We start from the raw sequence: 22,560 nt of genomic DNA on the forward strand, positions 1-22,560 counted from the left end.
AGGAAATGAAGTGTGGCCTCTGACTTTGCATGGCGTTGCATTTACATACATACAATGACACACACAGAAGTGTAAACAACCCTGGCCAATTTACACATTTTGAAAACACATCATCTACAGAAAAACTTAAATTTGGCCAATTTTTAAATAGCAATACAATAAAACATAAAACATGAAACGGGCCATAATGTGTGCAGGTCACATTTTATGTTTAGGTTAGATACAGCAAATAAGCTGTAATTGAGTATTAAAATGTGCAGATGTGCGTTCTCTGTAGAGGATGTGTTGAATTATTTTCACTCAGAAAATCAGCAAAACATGTCACATGAGCGCCTGATCACAGGGGCGCCCAAACATTTGCGTACGACCATACAAAGATGAATGTTGAACATCTAGTCTTGCAGAGTCATTGTGCTGCCTCACTACTGCTGTACAATCATGACATTTTAAACCTGTGTAAAAAATTAATCTAGAAGCCTGACGGAGTCTTTAAATGTCTTCAGTCAACCAGAGTCATCACTCCTACACAGACTTCCGAGTGGATGGACATGGACAGCGCGTTAAGGCAAATGGTAGGCCAACTTTATGGCATTACTAAAAGATTTGAAGATTTACAATCAGGGGTGATGGGGTGTAGATTATCTCCAGTAATATATCGCTGCTGTCGGAAGAAAACCTCGTATCTCCATTTTTGTCATTTTTCAGTTTTTGACATAATTTCAAAGGACCTGTTGCCCTTTACATTGTGTGTAAATTTCATGATGAATTGAGTAAAAGAAACAGCCCAAAATAACTTGGAAAGACGTCTGGTTCCATTGACTTGCATTAAAACTGCAGTGTGTTTTTTCTTTCTCCTGTAAAGTTCCAATTCTGGAGATATGAGGTTTTCTTCTGAAAACAGCGATATATAATATTTTTAATACAAATATTTTGTTTAAGAATATATTTTACAATAAGGATTAATAGTTTTTTGATAGTTTTAAATTAGTTCTGCTTGCTCTTGAATTAGTCAGGTTAACTTAGATCTTCTTCTTTGTGTAAAGTACTGACATCAATTAAAACAACTCTATTATATTACAAGGACTGTTTTGTGCAGTAACCAATAAATTACTTAAATAAAATGATAATCATTAATTTCCAAGAGCTACTAATGGCTTAATGTATATTTGCCATTCTGTTAGCATTCACAGTGATAGGCTAACTGCTAAACCTGAACACAAAACACCATCATGGTGAAAATAACAGATTTTTAAAATGCACCCAAACTATATTTAGCTTCAGAGTACGCTAAATATAACATTTTGCAAATACAATTATGTTTACAAATGAAAAATTAAGAACCAACAAAACCACTATTACATTACTATTACATCAGATGATGTAAATATTTGTGTAATAAGTTAAAAATCTTAGTTACAAATGAAGCACAAGAAGAAATTATATCATCTGCATAAAAATGAATTCTAAAATTGTCCGTGTGTTGTACAATTTTATTAATATATAAGTAAAAAGCACTGGCCCAAGGATAGAGCCCTGTGGAACCCCATGAACCATTTCATGAACTGTGAGTTTCAACTTTTGCCAAATTGCCAACAATGGCTTTATAACAAAGTATTACTAATATGTGGTGTCTGGCTGTTCCTCCCCCTTAATTTCATTTTTAAACATGTCTTATGCTGATGAATATGCTTATGAATACATAATTTTTTGGGTCCTATTTATGAGCACATCACGTCAGATCACATTATTTGAAGTGGAGACATGCACTGAAAGCATACTAATTAACAAACCAAAGTGCTTAAACAGCTTGGTTTTGTGTAATTTACCACAACATAAAGATACAAATTTTGATGTGATGTGATACATGCCCAAAACTAAAAGCTGAAGACCACATATTGAATTTCAAAAGTGAAATAGATTATAAACTCTAGTAGTGAACATGTTTTTCAGGATTACAGAAACAAAAAAAGGAAACAGAATGAAAAAAAATGGATATAAAGAAAAATAACATTACCAGATGTCAAAGGTCAAAGCGGTTATACCTTTATGCAAATAATATGTAAATTAGACAGTCTATATACACAATTGCTGATTCATCATTACAAATCAAAAACTATTATAATGCAGACTTGGACTGGTTTAGAAACAGAACACAGTGTCATTGGTGAGATTTAGTCAACAGGGGTAGTGTCCTTCTTAATGACATCAGCTAGAGTCACTCTTGGTCAGGACAAAGTCCTTGAACGGTCCCAAATGGTCACCTTTCACCCAGTTATACAACAATAGAAATACTCAGCTCCATATCTTGTACCACAAACTGCAAAATATAATAATTACAGTAACTTTTTTTACTTTACTAATTTACTACTATTAGTAAAAAAGTACTAATACAAAGGAAAGTACTGCCAGCTGATTGGACCTTTATAATTATTGGGCTGTTAAAGTTACTTGCTGAAGAAGTGTGGATCGCTGAAAATGAACTGGTAAGTATAACTTAAAAAGAAAGCTTGAACCTGTGGCATAACTTTACTTAATGTTTCTGAGGCAATAAATTGACACATTAAAGTCAACTATTTTAAATGTATCATTCAGGCTGCCACCATGTCTGGTAAGATGAATTGGCAATATATGGGTATAAACAAGTCCTTATCTCATGTCACAGTGCCCTTCTCAAGGAAGACATAAAGAGGACACATATAGAGACACAAAAGCCAAGGAACTATTTTTAATTATAAGAAATACATTCTTAAACAAATGATAACAGGAGTTAATCTGCAACCACACACACACTTTCTATGCAACTTATCACCCTGGGGTTGCTGGAGCCTAACTTAGGGGCAATTTTGTATCTCAAATTGGCCTGACTGCACATATTTGGACTGTGAGAGGGAACCCATGCAGACAGGAGAACTGCACACAGAAAGAACCCTGGTTTCCCAGCTGGGGAATCCAACCCAGGCCCTTCTTGCTATGAGGCAACAGTAAATTTTAAAATAATGCAATTAAATTAATGTAACGCTTTAGTTTAAATTACAGTTGTGCTGTAGTTTCCACTATAATTTTATCCTTATTCCTGTGTTGGAATTGGCTTTAGAATAGCTCCTGCAGTGTGGATTTTAAACAGATATGTGGGTGCTTAAGTGTCATTAATCATCCTGAGTGACTGTTTAGCATTAATTAAATGTCTCTTCTGTTTCAGGTTCGTGGGAAGGCTCTGCTCTTCATTGTAGTTCTTAGCCTGGGAGGATCTTTCCAGGTTGGATGCAACCTTACGCTCATCAGCTCACCAACTCCGGTGAGTTTATTACTCAATATGTCCTACTTTCACATTACCAGGTTGAAGTGGCACAAATCCTATTTTTTGCCCTAATGTGACTCAAATCTTATGATTTCAGGGCTGTGTTGATGCACAAATCTGAAATTTTCAAATCTGGCCTGAGCCACTTTCATATGTTGCCCTTGATCGGGTTTGAGCAATGAGGCTTGTATTGTGAACATACAGGCTGCGTTCACATTACAAGCCTCATTGCTCCAATCTGACTTTTCAAATCCGATCTTCCTGACATGATGGTTCACACTCGTGCTTCAAATCTGTCATTAATGTGAAAGAACTGGAGTCCTAAAATGATCCGAATGCACACATGAATGAATCACATGCGTCACGCGTATCATCAGCAAACAGACGAATGTTTAGAACGAGCTTCGCTGTGAAGATAATTAACTCTGATCATCTCTCAGCTGTTCATTATTAGAGCAAGACGAAGTTGGAAAAGGTGAGACGTGTTGCCTTTCCACCGTTTACAGGCTTTAACTTCTGTTTGGCACTGTTACCATGGTAACGTGGCACCATGGTACCATGGCAGCAGTGCCAAAGAGAAGTTAAAGCCTTGCTCTAATAATAAACAGCTGAGAGCTGATCAGAGTTAATTATATTCGCAGGCTCGTTCTGCTCGTTAGTCTGTTTACTGATGTGATGCACATGATTCATTCACGTGGCCTTACTGAGCAGGATGCGTGCATGCTGGTCATTTCAGGACGCCGGTTCGTTCATATTAATGACAGATTTGAATCACAAAGATCGGATTTGATAAAAATTGCACATTAGGGCAAAAAATCAGATTTGTGCCACTTCAACCTGGTAATGTGAACATAGCCCCACACTCTACATTGGCCATATCCTCTACCACCATTACATTCTTTAAAGAGAAGGTACAAAGAATTCCTTCACAAAGAATTCCAAGCGCTACCTGAAAGCCTAGAGTTCAGCCAGGATCAAATCACATCATTAATTAAGGAAAATAAACACTACAGCAAAGCATAAACAACTTAACAACCCAACTCTCAGCTGTAATAAAAGAAAACAAAGAAATGAAAGAGACAATTCTTGACTTACAAGTGTGCAGTATGGGAGACAATATAGTGTTCTCTGGAATCCCAGAGAAAACACCTGAAATCACAGAAAAAGTCGTGACAGAGTTTATGATGAACAAATTAAAAATCCCACCCGAAACGGCTAACGCCATTACCTTTCACGGCACCCACCAAATAGGAAGAAAAATCCTATTGTGGCCTATTGTGGCGAAAGTCTAACATTATAAGTATCAACATCTCTTACTCAGCAAAGGAAGAGAACTCAAAGGAACGGATTTCGGCATCAACGACCAGTACCCCCTGTGAAATACTCAACAGACAGAAAAAACTTCTCACTATGAGAAAACAGCTCATAAAAGATGGACAAAAGCAGGTTTATCCGTCGACAAGCTTTACATTGACGGTCAGCTACACGGCGACAAGCATATTACACCTTGGCTGTTCTGAAACCCGTCGTGAAGAGCAGATCAGATAAGCAGATATGAAACCTGACAATCTGATATCTATCTATCTATCTATCTATCTATCTATCTATCTATCTATCTATCTATCTATCTATCTATTTTTCTATCTACCTCCTAAGAGGTACAAACTAGGCCACCATGTATACATACTACTGTATGTATATGTAACTAATACGTCTACATGCAGATTTTCTGCACTTTTTCTCTTTTTATTCTTTTCTTTCCTTGATTCTCTCTCTTTCTCCCTCCATATCACTATGTATATCTCTGCAATTTACTTTTTTACTTTCCGCTACAGTTTTATGAAATGTAGGTAGAAGCTGTAGTGCCTACAATTTTTTGTGTAGCTTTAGCGGAAATTTACACGTCAATTTCACTACAAGCTTCAGTCAATCCGAGCAAAATGAACCACAGAGTGCGGTCGGTAACTGGGCTGGTGGCGACTATGCAATCCTGGCTGAGCCGCAGACAGTTCGAGCAAACGGCCATGAGCGCCACACACACTGATCACCCCTTACTAGTAGGCTTAACTCAGGGCTCGCAACCAAATGATAAGAAGAGCAGTTTGTCCTCTCAGTAAAAATCAAACCACCTTGGGAGGCACAACGTTTTCTGTCCATTTTATCATCTTGGCTGTAATATCTCAGTGTGTGCTGATGTTTTAGTTCAGGCTGAAAATATAAACCCAAACCCAGACTTACTTTACTCTGCTTTAAGCTTCAGCTCAGCTGTAGCCGCTTTTCTCACTTCTCCACGAGTTTCTAGTAAAATGTCTCTCAATGTTTGACTTTGACTAATGAGGCTGAAGTCGCTTTTCATCCTCCAGCTTCTCGATCAAATTGTCCCGTTCCACCTTAAATGGTGCCTGAGGCGCCAGATTGTCCTGCTGCGCCATTTAAGGTGGAACGGGACAATTCGAACGAGAAGCAGGCGAAAGAGAAGCGACTTAAGTTTCGTGAGTTGCTGCAGATTAAACGTATCAGCAAACCAGAGCGATTATAAATGTAAATAATCCATTTATAATGATTTGGAGATGAACGTCCATTCATCTCCAAATTATCGATGTTTGTGTTTTTTCTCTTTGCCGTTTCGTCCTCTGCGTTGCTGTGTGTCTAACAGTCTGCGCGTCAGTCTTCAGTGTTAAAGGGTGAATAAGCAGTTATGTGTTAACTCCAGCGTTTAAGACCATTTATTGTGAAAACTGTGTTAGAACTGTGTGTAATAATGATTTTACAGCAAAGGAGGATTATAATGTTATTTTACCTAGAAATCTAGCTCTGCTGTGGAGCCGCAGCAGCTCAGGTCTTATTCGCACCCCAAACAGAGCCAGAGTCAATGATGAGGACTTTGAGGCTAAAGTGTTGCTGAAGTTTAAAAAAGACTCCGAATGTCATGTCTATTCATTCACCACCAATCAGGCATAACATTATGAGCACCTCCTTGTTTCTACGTTCATTGTCCATTTGATCAGCTCCACTTACTGTATAGCTGCACTTTGTAGTTCTACAGTTACAGACTGTAGTCCATCTGTTTCCACTCACTGTCCACTCTATTAGACACTCCTACCTTGTCAGTCCACCCTGTAGATGTAAAGCCAAGAGCCATCTCTTGCTGTACAGTATGAGCTAATCATCCTCTAGTCTAGAATCAGTGGTCACAGGACACTGTCCACAGGGCGCTGTTGGCTGGATATTTTTGGTTGGTGGACTATTTTCAGTCCAGCAGTTACACTGAGGTGAAAAACACCTACCAGTCACAAGATTTAACCCCCCAGAGCCATCCCACGAACTAGAAACCCCCACATACGATCACACATTGGAATACACACACACACACACACACACACACACACTCCTTTTTCGCTCACTATTATTTTTTTTATTTCCCTTCCCCCACTTATGACTGTACCTACATGCGCATGTAATATTTTATAATTTTACAAAATAAACAACAAAGTCCTAATAGTGTGGGGGGGGGGGTTCTGAGTAGGATACTTCTATATGAGGGTGTGTCTGCAACTATGGCCACTTTGGACCATCATAATGTTAAATAAATGGACCTCCTATAAACAAAAGTGATCTTTAAATAGTCTGTTATGCAAATAATGAGAATTATCAATGATCTGTGACGGCGTTATAAGGTAAAAAATTGTTTATCTTCACTACTGTTATCGTTCTAATTTAGGTCAAAGAAGATTTGTAAATCACTGCTTTCTGGTTTTATCTGCATTTTCTATACTGGGTTTATAAATGAAATAAATATAAATGGGCAGAGATTCCATATCAAGACTTTTACACTGAAATTCTTAAATATGCCTAATAAAGCAGATTATAGAAATAGCTTACTACGCACTTAGATTTGGTGTTTTAAGCCCTTCTGCTGGTTCGCTCAGGTGTCTCGGAGCCTCATGTCCTCTATATGTGATGTCTTATATGTACAGTAGTGCAATATTGTCAGTATTATAAGCCAGAAGGTCTTGATTGACTTCTTTCCTCCTGCTGTGTCTGTCCACAGTTCATTAAGAGCTTTATTAACAGCAGCTGGACTGAGCGCTATGGAGAAGCTCCAGGAGAGAACATGGTCACACTCATATGGTCCACTATAGCGTCCAGCTTTGCTTTTGGTGGCCTGTTTGGATCCATCAGTGTCCGCTGGATCACCAACCACTTGGGGAGGCGAGAGTTTCCCTTTAATTATCGTTACACAAAAGTTTGAGAACAAGGATGAACATTGGGCCCACTAAATTTGTATAACCCAAAAAAACTGTCTCCCTCACAGAAAGAGAGCTATGATCTGGAACAACGCGATCAGCTTTGTTGCTTTAGGCACCATGATCGCAAGCAGATTCGCAAACTCGTTCGAGATGATTATGCTCTCTCGCTTTCTGTTTGGGTTCATCTCAGGTAAGCTTTCTTTCATCTGAGACCTACATTACAACACCAGATTTAGAGACATGTTTAACATAATCTAACAGTATGTGGCAGCATTGTCTATTTATCACATACAATCCTCAGTTTAGACACAGCACTGTGAAACCTTTCCTGTAAAATTACAGTAATGTACTAGCAGCAGGCCTTTCAGCAGTTACCGTAATTTTACAGTGACTTTGCTGTAGTTCTAGTTCAACAGCTCTCAAACTTTCTACTGGTTCTGTATTTAAGATTTAGACTGAACTCTGTCATCTCTGCTGGTGTAATAGGACCCATTAGTCTGCAGTTATTTCTAAAGGAAGTCTCTGATTTTATTCATTGCTGATTGTAAAGGGTTAGCTACGAACATCCATTGCCTCTACCTTGGAGACAGCTCACCCAAGAAAATAAGAGGAATGGTCTCGCTTACGGTCGCTCTCTCCTTATCTAGTGGCAAGCTGTTTGGACAGTTCATGGGACTAAGGTGAGGCCTATGGTTTGTTATGGAAAATGAACATTTTCTGGACTCTGCAATGAATGGGTGTCTAACTTCTAGACATTCCTGGAGATTTACATTCTTGCAGAGTTTAATTCCAGCTCTAATATAACTCATATGACATGCCCCTGACATTCCCCTAAACTGCCCCACCCCAATCTCATTCGGACATACCACTATACTATGTATTGACTGTATTTTGCCCTTAAACTAATGTGGCTGACCTTTGTGCCATTTGTATGTATATGTATGTATATATATATATATATATATATATATATATATATATATATATATATATATATATATATATATATATATATATATACATACATACATACATACACATTATTACAGCCTTATGATGCATATTCGAGTTTATAGCATTGTTACCAAGTTACAAAGCACCTTTATAACTATCTATGAATGCAGACTTAAAAAATTCATTAAATAGTAATAACAGTGCTTATAGCTCTCTGTAGCTTGGTTACAATTCATTCACAAATCATTCAGTAATGCATACTAATAAACTCTAATAATGCCTCAAAATGTACAATAATTGATTATAGTACATTATAGGACATAATTATTTGATGGTTCACAAACATGTTGTAACACAAGTATTCAGTGTTCTCAAGCCTGATCAATGCAATTACATTGAAATAGAGCTTCATAGCAGCATTATAAATGGAGCAAATGTCTGTCTGTTGCTTAAGGTGCCAGTACAGTGCAATTTGTAAAATAGTATCTTGCAAATACTGACAGCAGCTGATCATAAATTCTCATGTTATTCATTGCTTAAACGTGTGTTATTCAGCCTTCGGATCACGTGTTACCGAACTTTCAGTGTCAGTTAATGCAACAGGATTTTATCCCAAGTAGTTTTGGATCATTTCTGTTGGTCCATTCATCATGAAATTGGCATGAAAATGGCAGCTGTTTACTGAAATTATGTCTATGTGCACTATTTTTTGCACTAAATTATGTCTATTATGTCTTAGCTGAGCAACTACGTTTGCTGCAAGAGAAAAAGTCAGAATGTTTGATTAATGATCAAAGAAGCACTTTAAAGCCAATGTGGTAGATGTTTAAGAAGAGGACTGGACCCTCCTGCCCTAGAATTGTGTCCTTTAAACACCTCATTGGCCTGTATTGCTACTCAAACCTCTCTCTGCTCTCACAGTGAGATCCTGGGTCGAGAGGACTTGTGGAATATCCTGCTCGGCATCCCAGCGTTTTTCTCAATAATTCAGATGGTAACACTGCCTTTCTTCCCTGAAGCACCGAGATACTTACTAATAGAGAAGGGCAACACTGAGGAGTGTAAAAAAGGTGCGTATTTACTGAAGTCTGCCCAGTATTTATTTAAATATAAAATATTCTATAAAAGTAAACATATCCACCTGTGCTATACATCACAATATTCTGAATTAAAGGTCAATTCCACTTATTTTTCAAGATTTCTGCGTAATTAAATGGTTAAGATGTAACCAAAATCATTCGGAGTGGTTTGGTGTGAAATGCTCCATTCTAGAGAAACTAACTAAGACAGAATTCTTTACAGTGGTGGTGATGGGAACCAGACGTCTGAAAAGTTTTATTAATTATTTCTTATTAAGTGACCCTCCACATTTAACCCATCTGTGCAGTGAAACACCACATACACACTAGTGAATGCACACACAGCAGGGGGCAGTGAGCAGCCCTATCCGCAGCACCTGGGAAGCAGTTTGGGGTTAGATGCCTTGCTCAAGGGCTTCTGCCATGTCCTGTTGGCTCTTGGGATCATACCGGCAACCTTCCACTCTCAGGGCCGGTTCCCTAACCTCCAGCACATGACTGCCCTATGCCTGATGCCTCTAAAAGCTCCCTCACAGAAAGTTACTACATTAAATGACTTTGAACGTGCTGCCTGATTCCTGAGACATTGACTTACGAAAAAGTTTAGGTTGAAAAATGTTTAAATCCATTTATGGTAGAGAGGTACTTGCGGGACAATGTGAGGCAAAAAAAAGTGTCCCCACAGAAAGCTTGTTTTTCAACTTTGCCACTGCACCATTATCAGCAACATATACAACTTAGTAATTCAGAGGATCTGGTGACATTTAAACAAAAAGTCCATTCAGAAAAATGGATCATGTCCGGAGCGTTTTACCACAGGATGCAACAGCTGCAATTTTTGATAATGCAATTAACTTTTGTCATGTTAGTAATTCCGCCCTTTGTGTGTTCTGTAGCGCTGCAGTTTCTGTGGGGTCCGGGGGACTATAAGCTGGAGATTGAGGAGATGCTGCTAGAGCAGGCAGCTCTGAGAGGAGAGCGCAGTAAGACACTGCTGGAGCTGCTGAGGGACCGAAATGTACGCTGGCAACTTCTCAGTTTGTTCATCATCCAAGAAGCTATTCAGTTCTGTGGCATCTCGGCGGTAAGTAACCTTTAACATATTACCTTTAACGTATTATTTAAAATAATAATCTGGCAAAAATCTAATTTAAATATCATTGATGCTGATTCCCACAATCAACAAAATCCCACTGCTGAGCCATTCCCATATTATCCCAGGTGGTTGTTAATGTGTTGCTGGGTTATTGCCATGTTATCCTAGTTGGTTATCAATGTGTTGCTGGGTCATTGCCATGTTGTTCTAGGTGGTTACTAATGTGTTGCTAGGCTGTTATGGTATCCTAGGTAATTGTTAATATATATAAATATATATAAAACAGTGTTTATTATATGTGTTAGGAAAGCTTGCATGTTACTATGTGACCTCCTGGTAAACTTTGTGTACGTTCATTCGACAGGAAATATTTGAAAAGTGTCTTCAAACTTGAAGTACCCTCTTTACCTTGTTGATCATTCGTTCAGTGACCTGTAATGGCCTCACACAATCATCTTGTGTTGTGGTTCTAAACTCATATTGCAGCATGAAGCTTTCTGACCATTCTCGCTCTGTTCCCACAGCTCAGCCTATATTCTTTCAGCATCTTTCAGGAGGCTGGAATTCATGTGGATGAGATTCGTTATGTTACTATGGGGGTCGGGCTGTCCGAGGTCCTCACCAACATCACATGTGTGAGTTCTCCAATACCTCAGAATGTAGCTGTCCAGCACTTTTGACCCTTTTAAAAATTCAAAACAAAATAAAATAATTAGCTTGGTGAAAATCAAAATCCTTTTATGTCAAATGTTGTCTGTCAACTAATATGTTTGCGAAAGTTTCTTTAGCTAAGGCTTTTGTAGCTTTGCACTATATATATATATATATATATATATATATATATATATATATATATATACATACATTAGTATGTATGTGAGTCTGCATGTAATGTCTATGAGGCTGTTACATTTCATCATATCATTTAATGATATTTTCACATACTTTACTAACAGACGAGTCCTAAGCTTTCAATACTTGTTAGCATAATAGCTCCAGCAAAAAACTAAAGAAGAAAACCATGTCTTGGCTGTTTGATTAAACTTGGGTTAACATGACATTCATGTACATTTGATTTTTTTGCCAAACTAGTCCTTTAAATGATGAATGCAAAGGTCTCTGCATGTGTATCAACATGACATATTATTATGTGTTTGCACACAGGGCCTGCTGATTGACCGTGTGGGCAGGAGAGTGCTGCTTTGGGTCGGTTTTGGTATTATGGCAGTCATTATGGCACTGATGACCCTCACTTTGGAGCTAAAGGTGACTGACTTTCACCCAACAACCACAGTCATATGCTTTAGATCATTAGATATGGAATGGCGATATGCACTGCATATTGTAACTACATGACTTGCATACAACCCCAATTCCAATGAAGTTGTGTAAAACATAAATAAAAACAGAAGACGATGATTTGCAAATCCTTTTCAACCTATATTCAATTGAATACACTACAAAGACAAGATATTTAATGTTCAAACTGATAAACTTTATAGTTTTTTGCAAATATTCACTCATTTTGAATTTGATGCCTGCAACATGTTCCAACAAAGTTGGGACGGGGCAACAAAAGACTGGGAAAGTTGAGGAATGCTCAAAAAACACCTGTTTGGAACATTCCACAGGTGAACAGGTTACTTGGAAACAGGTGAGTGTCATGATTGGGTATAAAGGGAGCATCCCTGAACGGCTCAGTCATTCACAAGCAAGGATGTGGCAAGGTTCACCGCTTTGTGAACAACTGCGTGAGCAAATAGTCCAACAGTTTAAGAACGTTTCTCAACGTGCAATTGCAAGGAACTTAGGGATTTCATCATCTACAGTCCATAATATCATCAAAAGATTCAGAGAACCTGGAGAAATCTCTGCAAGTAAGCAGCAAGGCAGAAAACCAACACTGAATGCCTGTGACCTTCGATCCCTCAGGTGGCACTGCATTAAAAACTGACATCATTCTGTAACGGATATTACCACATGGGCTCAGGAACACTTCAGAAAACCACTATCAGTGAACACAGTTCTTTGCTCCATCTACAAGTGCAAGTTAAAACTCCGCCATGCAAAACAAAGCTCATCTGAGATGGACTGACGCAAAGTGGAAAAGTGTCCTGTGGTCTGATGAGTCCACATTTCAAATTGTTTTTCGAAATCAAGGACGTCGTGTCCTCCGGGCCAAAGAGGAAAAGGACCATCCAGATTGTTACCAGCGCAAAGTTCAAAAGGCAGCATCTCTGATGGTGTGGGGGTGTGTTAGTGCCCATGGCAACTTGCACATCTGTGAAGGCACCATTAATGTACATACAGGTTTTGGAGCAACATATGCTGCCATCCAAGCAGTGTCTTTTTCAGGGACGTCCCTGCTTATTTCAGCAAGACAATGCCAAGCCACATTCTGCATGTGTTGCAACAGCATGGCTTCGTAGTAAAAGAGTGCGGGTACTAGACTGGCCTGCCTGCAGTCCAGACCGGTCTCCCATTGAAAATGTGTGACGCATTGTGAAGCACAAAATATGACAACGGAGACCCCGGACTGTTGAGCAACTGAAGTTGTACATCAAGCAAGAATGGGAAAGAATTCCATCTACAAAGCTTCAGCAATTAGTGTCCTCAGTTCCCAAACTCTCTGCCCCCAGACTTCGACCCCCACTAGTTTGCATACCGTGCAAACAGGTCAACAGAGGACGCCATAGCAGCAGCTCTCCACTTTGCACTGAGCCACCTGGAGCAGCAGCACAGCTACGTCCGAATGCTCTTTGTGGACTACATCTCTGCTTTCAACACAATCATCCCGGACATTCTTATCACCAAACTGGGCACCCTCGGACTCCCCCCCCTCACATGTGCCTGGATCAAGAACTTTCTCACTGACCGGCCCCAAACTGTGAGACTTGGCCCCCACCTCTCCTCCACTCGTATGCTTAGCACCGGCTCACCACAAGGCTGTGTGCTGAGCCCCCTCCTGTACTGCCTCTACACCTATGACTGCAGTCCGGCCTGTGACAGCAACCTCATCGTCAAGTTTGCTGACGATACCACAGTGGTCGGACTCATCTCAGAAGGAGACGAGACAGCCTACAGGAAGGAGGTCCTGAAGTTGGCAGCTTGGTGTTCAGAGAATAACCTGGCTCTGAACACCAAGAAAACAAAAGAGATCATCGTTGACTTCAGGAAGCACAGCACTGACCCAGACCCCCTGTCCATCAACGGCGAGTGTGTAGAGAGGGTCCGCACCTTCCGGTTCCTTGGAGTCCAAATCTCTACCTGGACAGACAACATCACAGCCGTCATCAAGAAGGCTCAGCAGCGACTACACTTCCTGAGAGTCCTCAGGAAGCACAACCTGGATTCCAACCTGCTGCTGACCTTCTACCGTTCTTCCATCGAGAGCCTGCTGACGTACTGTATCACAGTGTGGTACGGCAGCTGCACCATGGCAGACAGGGAGAGGCTTCAGAGGGTAGTAAAGACAGCACAGAAGATTATTGGCTGCCCTCTCCCATCCCTGATGGACATCTACACCTCCCGCTGCGTCAGCAGAGCGAAACACATCACAATGGACAGCTCGCACCCCGGATCTGTACTGTTTGACCTGTTGCCCTCAGGAAGGCGGTACAGATGCATCAGATCAAGGACAAACAGACTTAAGTACAGTTTTTTCCCAAAAGCAATAACACTTCTCAACTCACAGATGCACTGATAGTCTATCCCCAGACTTCCATCACCACCTACATACCAGTCTATTCCCAGACTCCATTACCAGCTACTGTGCAATACTCTGCATACGGAAATGTGCAATCATACTGTACATTATGTACATTATACTGGAATATGTGCAATACTTAGCAATGTGCAATATTTAGTGTACATACAATACAGATGTAAATATCTCCATATTTATATCTTGTAAAAAACATAGTTTTTTTTTTGTTCTATATTTATATTTATTTCATATACATATATATACAAAACGCATAGAACTGTGCACAACCCCTCCCCATTCTATTCCGTGTCATTTGTTTACATTGTGTGTTTGCACTGAGATGGAGTTGCTCTTAATCTCATTGTACTGTGTATAGTGACAATAAAGGCATTCTATTCTATTCTATTCTATTCTATTCTATTCTATTCTATTCTATTCTATTATTGAGTGTTGTTAAAAGGAAAGGTGATGTAATACAGTGGTAAACACGCCCCTGTCCCAACTTCATTGGAATGTGTTGTATGCATCAAATTCAAAATGAGTTAATATTTGCAAAAAACAATAAAGTTTATCTGTTTGAACATTAAATATCTTGTCTTTGTAGTGTATTCAATTGAATATAGGTTGAAAAGGATTAGCAAATTATCGTATTCTGTTTTAATTTATGCTTTACACAATGTCCCAACTTCATTAGAATTGGGGTTGTATTAGGCTGTTAGTAGTAGTTTTCTGTCCAAATAACCAGTGATCCTACATGTCTGCTGAGTTTTCATATGTAATGTTAATGTTGCTAAATTAGTGATATGTTTTTTTATTTCTAATAAGTTACTGTTTTGCCTTGCAATGCCTTGCATGTCTCTGTCGTGAATGGAATTAAAAACATGAAGTTTAGGGCAAAACGCTTTATCATAAAACAATGTTTCAGGCATCAGACAGCAGATTTGTAACCATTTCACGTAATAACTTTCTATGAAGGAGCTTTTAGAGGCATTAAACTCTTCAGACGTTCATCACTGTGGACTGTAATTTCTCTAGTATAGAGCATTTCACAACAAGCCACCCTGAATGTCTTACAGCTTTTATTTAAGCATCCCTGACTGAATGAAGAAAATTATAAAAATATAAAAAAGACGTCTGAAGAGCTCAAAGGCTCTAAAATCTCCCTTCCAGAAAGTTCTTACATGATCATTTTCATAAATGAATTGGCTGAAGCCTGATACATTGTTGTAGGATGAGTGTGAGATAAGACATTTGGCCTAAAATATATTTTTAAATATGGTCAATGGAGCAGAAAAACATGCAGAAACAAATACATAGTGAGGCAAAATAATCCCACTAAGAAAATGTATTTCAGATTTACCACTCTTTTACGGTCTTCATGCATCAGATATAAAAAAATCAGAAAATATATAGGTTCACTGGTGTTTTTGGACAGTAAATAAAATGACTATATTTGCATTGTGGACATCACGTCCCCTGGTTCCCATCACGTTCATTGTAAGGAAAGCAGTGGTGGACAGTAACTAAGTAAATGTAATTAGTTACTGTACTTAAGTAGTTTTTTCATGTATCTGTAATTTACTTTTTCCATTTTTTTAGCGACTTTTTCCTTTCACTCCACTACATTTCAAGGTCAAATATCTTACTTTTTACTCCACTACATTTTGAGAAATCTGTTGTTCTTTTTGGTTTTTGTGTGTATAAAAATGTAAAATGTCAAAACAAAAGAAGTGCAAAGCAAGAGCACCAATCAGGGCACAGCGGTCACTTTGTTCGGAGCTTTTGACCTGTTGGTCATACCAACCGAGTGCAAGCACACGGTTCAACGTCAGCGCAGCAGCGTAAAAATTTGGGAGCACATACGTCACCTACATTATGGAATTAACTTAACTTTGTGTAAATAGACCATAATATAGAATTATGTACACATATGCAGTTTGACTGGCATTTTCTTTTTTTCTGAATTCATACAAACTATTATTTCTTTTTATAATAAATTAGTTTTGGGTTAGTTTATGTTTATGAACAGAGACCTACAGATCAATACAGTAAAGGAAAACTTGTTTGTGATCCTGAGTTTAAAGCCAGTTTTTATTCAACTTAAACTTGGAACTAAGTTGTAAATAAATCTGAATCTGAAACTTTGCTTGTGTGTAAAAGTGATTTCAGAGCCACTCGGTTCTCCCTGATGGAAACTGTTTACCTTCAGTGTTTTGTGCTTATGATCATTTTAATAGACGTCAGCGTCACTAATTAATGACGTTCTATTAAAAGACTGGTTTACCAAGAGAGACGCTGGAGGACTTTCACCTGAAATGAGTTCATGAAGCCAGTCTGGTTATAAAAATGATAACAGGACATCAGAGCCAGAATTACTCTTTTAGTACTTTTACTTTATACTTAAGTACATTTGAAGGTAAATACTTTAGTACTTTTACTCAAGTTGAGGTCTTGAGTAATGACTTCTACTTTTACTGGAGTAATATTTTACTTTGGGTGTCTCTACTTTAACTCAGGTACATGATTTGTGTACTTCGTCCACCTCTGAAGGAAAGTCAGAGTTGGCAAGTTTTCTACAATGAACCATTTCTTCTCATCAAACCACTCTCAATGACTTTGTTTACATCTCAGCCGTTGAATTGTGTCTAGTTTAGTCTTCATAGTGCCATAAAAAAGAATGGGATTTCACCTTAACCCTTTTATTCCCTCATTTTATCAGGATTACTCTTTCTGGATTCCGTACAGCACCATCGCCCTCATATTCCTCTTTGTCATCTTTTATGGAGCAGGTCCAGGTACACATTCACTCGCAAACATTTGCACTTCCACAGTGCTTATAAAATGCATAGTTAAGTTGTAAATACAGTCAATTCATTTGAATAAACTCTTTGTTTTTGATTGGCAGCTGGGGTGTTTCCACCGCTCAGTCATGAGATATTTGTCCAATCATATCGCTCTGCAGCGTTTGTGTTCATTGGAATTCTGATGTGGGGCGGCTTCACTGTGTTAGGATTCATCTTTCCTTTCCTTATGGTAAGTTTTTGTTGCATAACCACAATAGTCTACTATTGCTAACTAATGGTCTTAAACAACCAGCACACCATGTACCCAAACAACAGATACAGTTATTCAATGATCTACACTGATTTTAATATCATTTAATGGTTAACCTTTGTCACAGTAGCATCGCCAGTGTTGTATTAACTTCTGCTTGACCCAACGCAGCACCTGACTGTGAAATCAGGCCATTCTGAAGTTAACTCTTCTGCTTAGATGAAGTCATATACTCATTCAGTGTGTTTTAGGTAAACCTAGCTTGTAACTGCAGCCAGTGTCCATTTATTCAGGTCCACTTACCATATAGATGCACTTGGTAGTTCTACGATTACAGATTGTGGTCCATTTGTTTCTGTGCATGATCTGTTGGCCTCCTCGTTACCCCTTTCATCAGTGTTTAAGACCCCCACAGTTCCTGTCAAAATGGAAACATGGTCTTTGAGTATCAGTTGTTAATTTTTCAGCATAAGAAAAAGCAACCATATTTAATAGAAATTTACACAGAAGCCTCAAAAACAAAATAGATTTTTTTAGGACTTCATATTCCCCCTCTATGCCTTTATTGGAGCTTCCATTCTTTTCAGAAAACTCGCTTTCAGTTTTTAAAAAAATCTGCAGGAATATTTTTCCACACTAACAAAGTTCAGTCTTAGAAGTTGGTTGCATTTTCTGCTTTTCACAATCCAGCAAACTCAAACACATTTAATAGTGTTTCGTTGTGTATTTTAAAGGATTCACTCGAAAATTCAAAAGTTCAAAACTCAAAAGTCAATCAAGATTTTCAATAAAACGCATTTTGTTGCATATGAATAAAATTAAAACTGATTTTATTTAATAAAAATGATTTTATTCTAAGCAATTCTAGTCAAATGGAGAGGGAGATAGCTTTTACACTACATTATCATTTCATAATTTCTAACCTAATACATCTGAAATATCTTTTGGCATCTTGTTTATAATACTATTATCTACATATTATAAGTTATATAAAATAATATTCACTTGACAGCCGTGTCAGAAAGTATTAGCTGCTACTGCTATAAGTCTTGCAGGTGGTTACTAAGAGTACGATTTCTGTCCTGCTTCTGCACCTTTTAATCATTTTTTGAACTCCAGTTTTGTCTTTTTTCTTTCTCTCTTTCCTTATTCAAGTGGAATATCTTAAATCAACCCTCCTCAGAAATATTTCCTGAGAAATTAAACTTAATGTCATTTTGACTGGATTTTAGATACATGAAAAGTGGTCTCAAGCTTTATATTTGATTTCCATGTGTACAGACAGAAAACTTTGTCAATCTCTTGTGCTCCTCAGGTCACTCTGAAGTCCTTCAGCTTTGTTCTCTTCTCAGGCGTTTGTTTGGCCGCATCCCTCTATGTTTTCTTCATCCTACCAGAAACGAAGGGCAAAACTCCTCTGGAAATCTCTGAGGAGTTTAGGAACATAACAGTATGTGGCTCTTCCACTGATATGGACTTGTGCTTGGAGACCAAGTTGTGAAAAACAACCTGATACAGACAGAATGGAAGTAAAAAAGCAGTTTATTTATTCATAATTTGTTCATTTATTGTTTATTTGTTCTTCACTACTGAGCTGGTGATTTAGGCTTATGAATAAAACTTGACTGAGGTCGGCAACCCAAATGTTAAGAAGAATTATTTTCAACAAAAATGAAACCACATTAGGATCCAAAACATTTTATGTCCATTTTATCATCGTGTCTGTAAATGTGTCTCAGTATGTGCTGATGTACCAGTACAGGCTAAAGATATAATATAAATGAAAACACAGATTTACTTTGCTCTGCTTTAAGCTTTAGCTCAGCTATAGCCACTTTTCTTGCATCTCCAGCAGGAAACTTTTCCACAAAAGTACAATAGTTTCTTGTTAAATGTCTCTCAGCATTTGATGTTTTACTAGGCTGAAGTCAGCTTTTCATTCCACAGCTTTTGTTCAAAATATCCCGTTCCATCTTAAAGGGTGCCTGAGGTGCAAGAATGTAACTGCACCATTTACGGTGGAACAGGAAAATTCAATCAAGAAGCTGGCTGAGATGCTGACTTCAGCTTTATGACATTTTTAGTGTTTTGACAGTTTCTGGTTGCAAATTATATTACATTTAGTAATCGTTTGGGAACTGGGGACAATTATTGTAGTTGTGAACAGTCCAGGGTCTTCGTTGTTCTATATTTTACTTCATAATCCACCACACATTTTCATTCGGATTCTGGTCTGGACTGCAGACGTATCTGAAAAAGACGTCATCTAGATGGCAATATGTGTTGCTCCAAAATGCGTATGTACCCCTCAGTATTAATGGTGCCTTCACAGACGTAGAAGTCACTCAGTAACACACCCCTATACCATGACAGCTGCTGGCTTTGGAACCTTTTCATATTTGCCCCAAATAACACAACGTCCATTATTATCTCAGATAAGCTTTAGCTCAGAGAAATTGACGGCATTTCTGGATGTTGTTGATATATGGCTTCCACTTTTGCAATGCATTATAAAACAGGGCCGATGTAAATAGTAGGCATCCCTGTGCCATGCAGGGAGTGGATTTACAGGGTGCCACCTCCTTCTCCGTGACATTTGCCACCTCACCAGCCTCCCCAGTTCTACAGCTTTCATATATGCTGCAAAATTTTATTGTCTCCAAAACTTGTGACACAAAGACAGGTCTGTGTGTGTGTGTGTGTGTGTATGTGTGTGTGTGTGTGTGTGTGTGTGTGTGTGTGTGTGTGTGTGTGTGTGTGTGTGTGTGTGTGAGAGAGAGAGCGCAGAGGAGAGTGAGAACAAATAGAATCAGCAGCTCTTCTGTGTTCAGTTTCATATGGAATGTGTTTTGTAATATTAACATTGTATTGTTTTGTTAAGCGATTTAATGTTGAAAATATTCAAAGATTTGTGTGGAAAAAAACAAGCAACTAATAGTCACTGCAGTGATGTTTTGATGTGTCATGACCAAATTTTTGGTGTTCCTGCTGAGTCGCCACACTTTGATCTGCACTGATGGGACGTTAACATATTTTCACTAACTCTTCCCTCCATTTCTCTCTTTTCTAGTCACTTTAACTTTCTACTTTCTTTTCTTTCTATGTTTTAGTGTGTTAAAATTCCCTTTTTTTCATAATAATGCTAATGCAAGACACCACTGTTGGTCTTGCAGTAAAAATCTGATAAACAATCCCACCTCCAACCATTTAAATGTGAAACAACAGAGAATGGAAGAGGAGCTGGTGGCAGTTTTTAATGTCTTTCACTGACTTACAACTTATGCTGTCAGTTTTGCATTAAAGTGCTGGTATTAGGTTTTATTAATTGTATATGAAAACATCCACAAACCAACATTTCTCTGCTGTTGAAATCAGAGTCCCTCTCTCTCTAAGCTGTTAATGAGGAACCACGCTGAGATTTCCTAATCTCAGCGTAGTAATCATTGTCTGCCAGTCTGCTGTCAGCTCTCTCATTTGGGGCCTCGGGTTGAAATGTCCAAGGACTTCTGATTCACTGGATTAAATCCAATAACAACACCAAAACTAGCTAAACGGATGAATAAAACGGACAGCAAGAACAATATTTGGCCATCAGTCAGTGTTCAGTGTTTCAGTTGAATTTGCCTCAAGACATGATTAGAAAAAAAAACTGTGCACTTTAATTGATGAGTCTCAATTTCAGTTGCAAACTAATCCTATAAATCCACATGAGCTGGTTTATAACGTGCAAACAATAAAAACATTGCAAACATGTGCATTAGCTGATCAACTTACAGTGTAGCTCATGACACATAATTTTTAACGTTTAATACTGTACAGAGCCCTACTGATAACATCCCATAGAAATAGAAATAATCTGTGGCCACAATTTAGTAAGCCTTGGGAATGAGATCCTAATGCGTGGCCATGACTTAGTAAAACGTCAATTAAATAATTAAGCCTTGAACACATCTCAATATGATCTCATTCCCAAGCCTTACTAAGACGTGGCCATGACTTAATTATCTTGTTCCCACACATTAGGATCTCATTCCCACACATTAATATGACGTGGCAATGCATTATTTATATTTATACAGGATGTCACCCACCTAGGGAGGAGGGGGCAGGGCAGACAACCCTCTCCAATATTTGGAATTTGAGCAGCAATGCCCCTTTTAAACACATGGTGTCAGTATTACAGATTGTTCCTTTGAATTCACTCTTGAAATGCACACTTTCACAAGAGTACATACTCTACATCAAAGTCTTATTTCCCAAAAAACAGTGGTGGACAGAGTACATAAACTATGTACGAGTTAAAGTAGAGATACCCAAGGTAAAATATTACTCCACTAAAAGTAGAAGTTCCTCATTTTAGACCTCCACTTGAGTAAAAGTACAAAAGTATTTGCATTCAAATGTATTTAAGTACAGAAAGTAAAAGTACTAAAAAATAATTATGAGTCTAATGTCCTGTTACCTCTTTTTGTAAGAGGACTCCAGCGTCTCTCTTGGTAAACCAGTCTTTTAATAGAACGTCATTAATTAGTGACGCTGACGTCTATTAAAATGATCATAAGCACAAAACACTGAAGGTAAACAGTTTCCATCAGGGAGAACCGAGTGGCTCTGAAATCACTTTTACACACAAGCAAAGTTTCAGTTTAAGATTTATTTACAACTTAGTTCCAAGTTTAAGTTGAATAAAAACTGGCTTTAAACTCAGGATCACAGATGAGCTCCTTTACTGTGTTGATCTGTAGGCCTCTGTTCATAAACATAAACCAGCCCAAACTCATTTACTATAAAATGAAATGGTGTTTGTAGAAATTCAGAAAAAAGCCACGTCAGTCTCGACTGCATATGTGGACATATTTCTATATTGTGCTCTATTTACACAAAGTTAGATTAGTTCATCATTTATGTTGAACAGACTCTCCCAAAATTTTACACCACTGCAGTGACATTGAACCGTGTGCTGCACTGGGTTGGTATGACCAACAGGTCAAAACAAGCTCTAAACAAAGTGACCGCTGGGCCCTGATTGGTGCTCTGGCTTTGCGCTTCTTTCGTTTTGACATGTTACGTTTTTATACACACAGAAACCAAAAGGAACGACAGTTGAGAGACAGTCTAAATGC

The 22,560-nt window shown here is 38.4% G+C and overlaps 1 protein-coding gene across 1 annotated transcript; it reads left to right on the top strand.

Annotated features, from left to right (window-relative positions):
- The first annotated feature begins 468 nt into the window (after positions 1 to 468).
- Positions 469 to 19,075, top strand: LOC108435656 (solute carrier family 2, facilitated glucose transporter member 9-like). Its single transcript, XM_037532044.1, has 12 exons — positions 469 to 572; positions 3,200 to 3,295; positions 7,350 to 7,510; positions 7,614 to 7,738; positions 8,099 to 8,228; positions 9,424 to 9,572; positions 10,478 to 10,665; positions 11,202 to 11,312; positions 11,842 to 11,943; positions 17,103 to 17,178; positions 17,289 to 17,416; positions 18,753 to 19,075. Exons 1-12 carry the CDS (start codon positions 543 to 545, stop codon positions 18,936 to 18,938), a joined length of 1,482 nt encoding a protein of 493 aa, XP_037387941.1. The 5' UTR covers positions 469 to 542; the 3' UTR covers positions 18,939 to 19,075.
- Positions 19,076 to 22,560: the final 3,485 nt, after the last annotated feature.

The sequence above is a fragment of the Pygocentrus nattereri genome, chromosome 21, assembly GCF_015220715.1.
Source record: "Pygocentrus nattereri isolate fPygNat1 chromosome 21, fPygNat1.pri, whole genome shotgun sequence".
In the NCBI taxonomy this organism is placed as follows: Eukaryota; Metazoa; Chordata; class Actinopteri; order Characiformes; family Serrasalmidae; genus Pygocentrus; species Pygocentrus nattereri.

Excerpts from the sequence above, each read along its gene's own strand:
- LOC108435656 (XM_037532044.1), top strand. The coding sequence starts at position 543 with ATGGACATGGACAGCGCGTTAAGGCAAATG. Across the intron at positions 10,666-11,201 it reads AGTTCTGTGGCATCTCGGCG|CTCAGCCTATATTCTTTCAG; the intron begins GTAAGTAACCTT and ends CTGTTCCCACAG. Across the intron at positions 11,313-11,841 it reads TCCTCACCAACATCACATGT|GGCCTGCTGATTGACCGTGT; the intron begins GTGAGTTCTCCA and ends GTTTGCACACAG.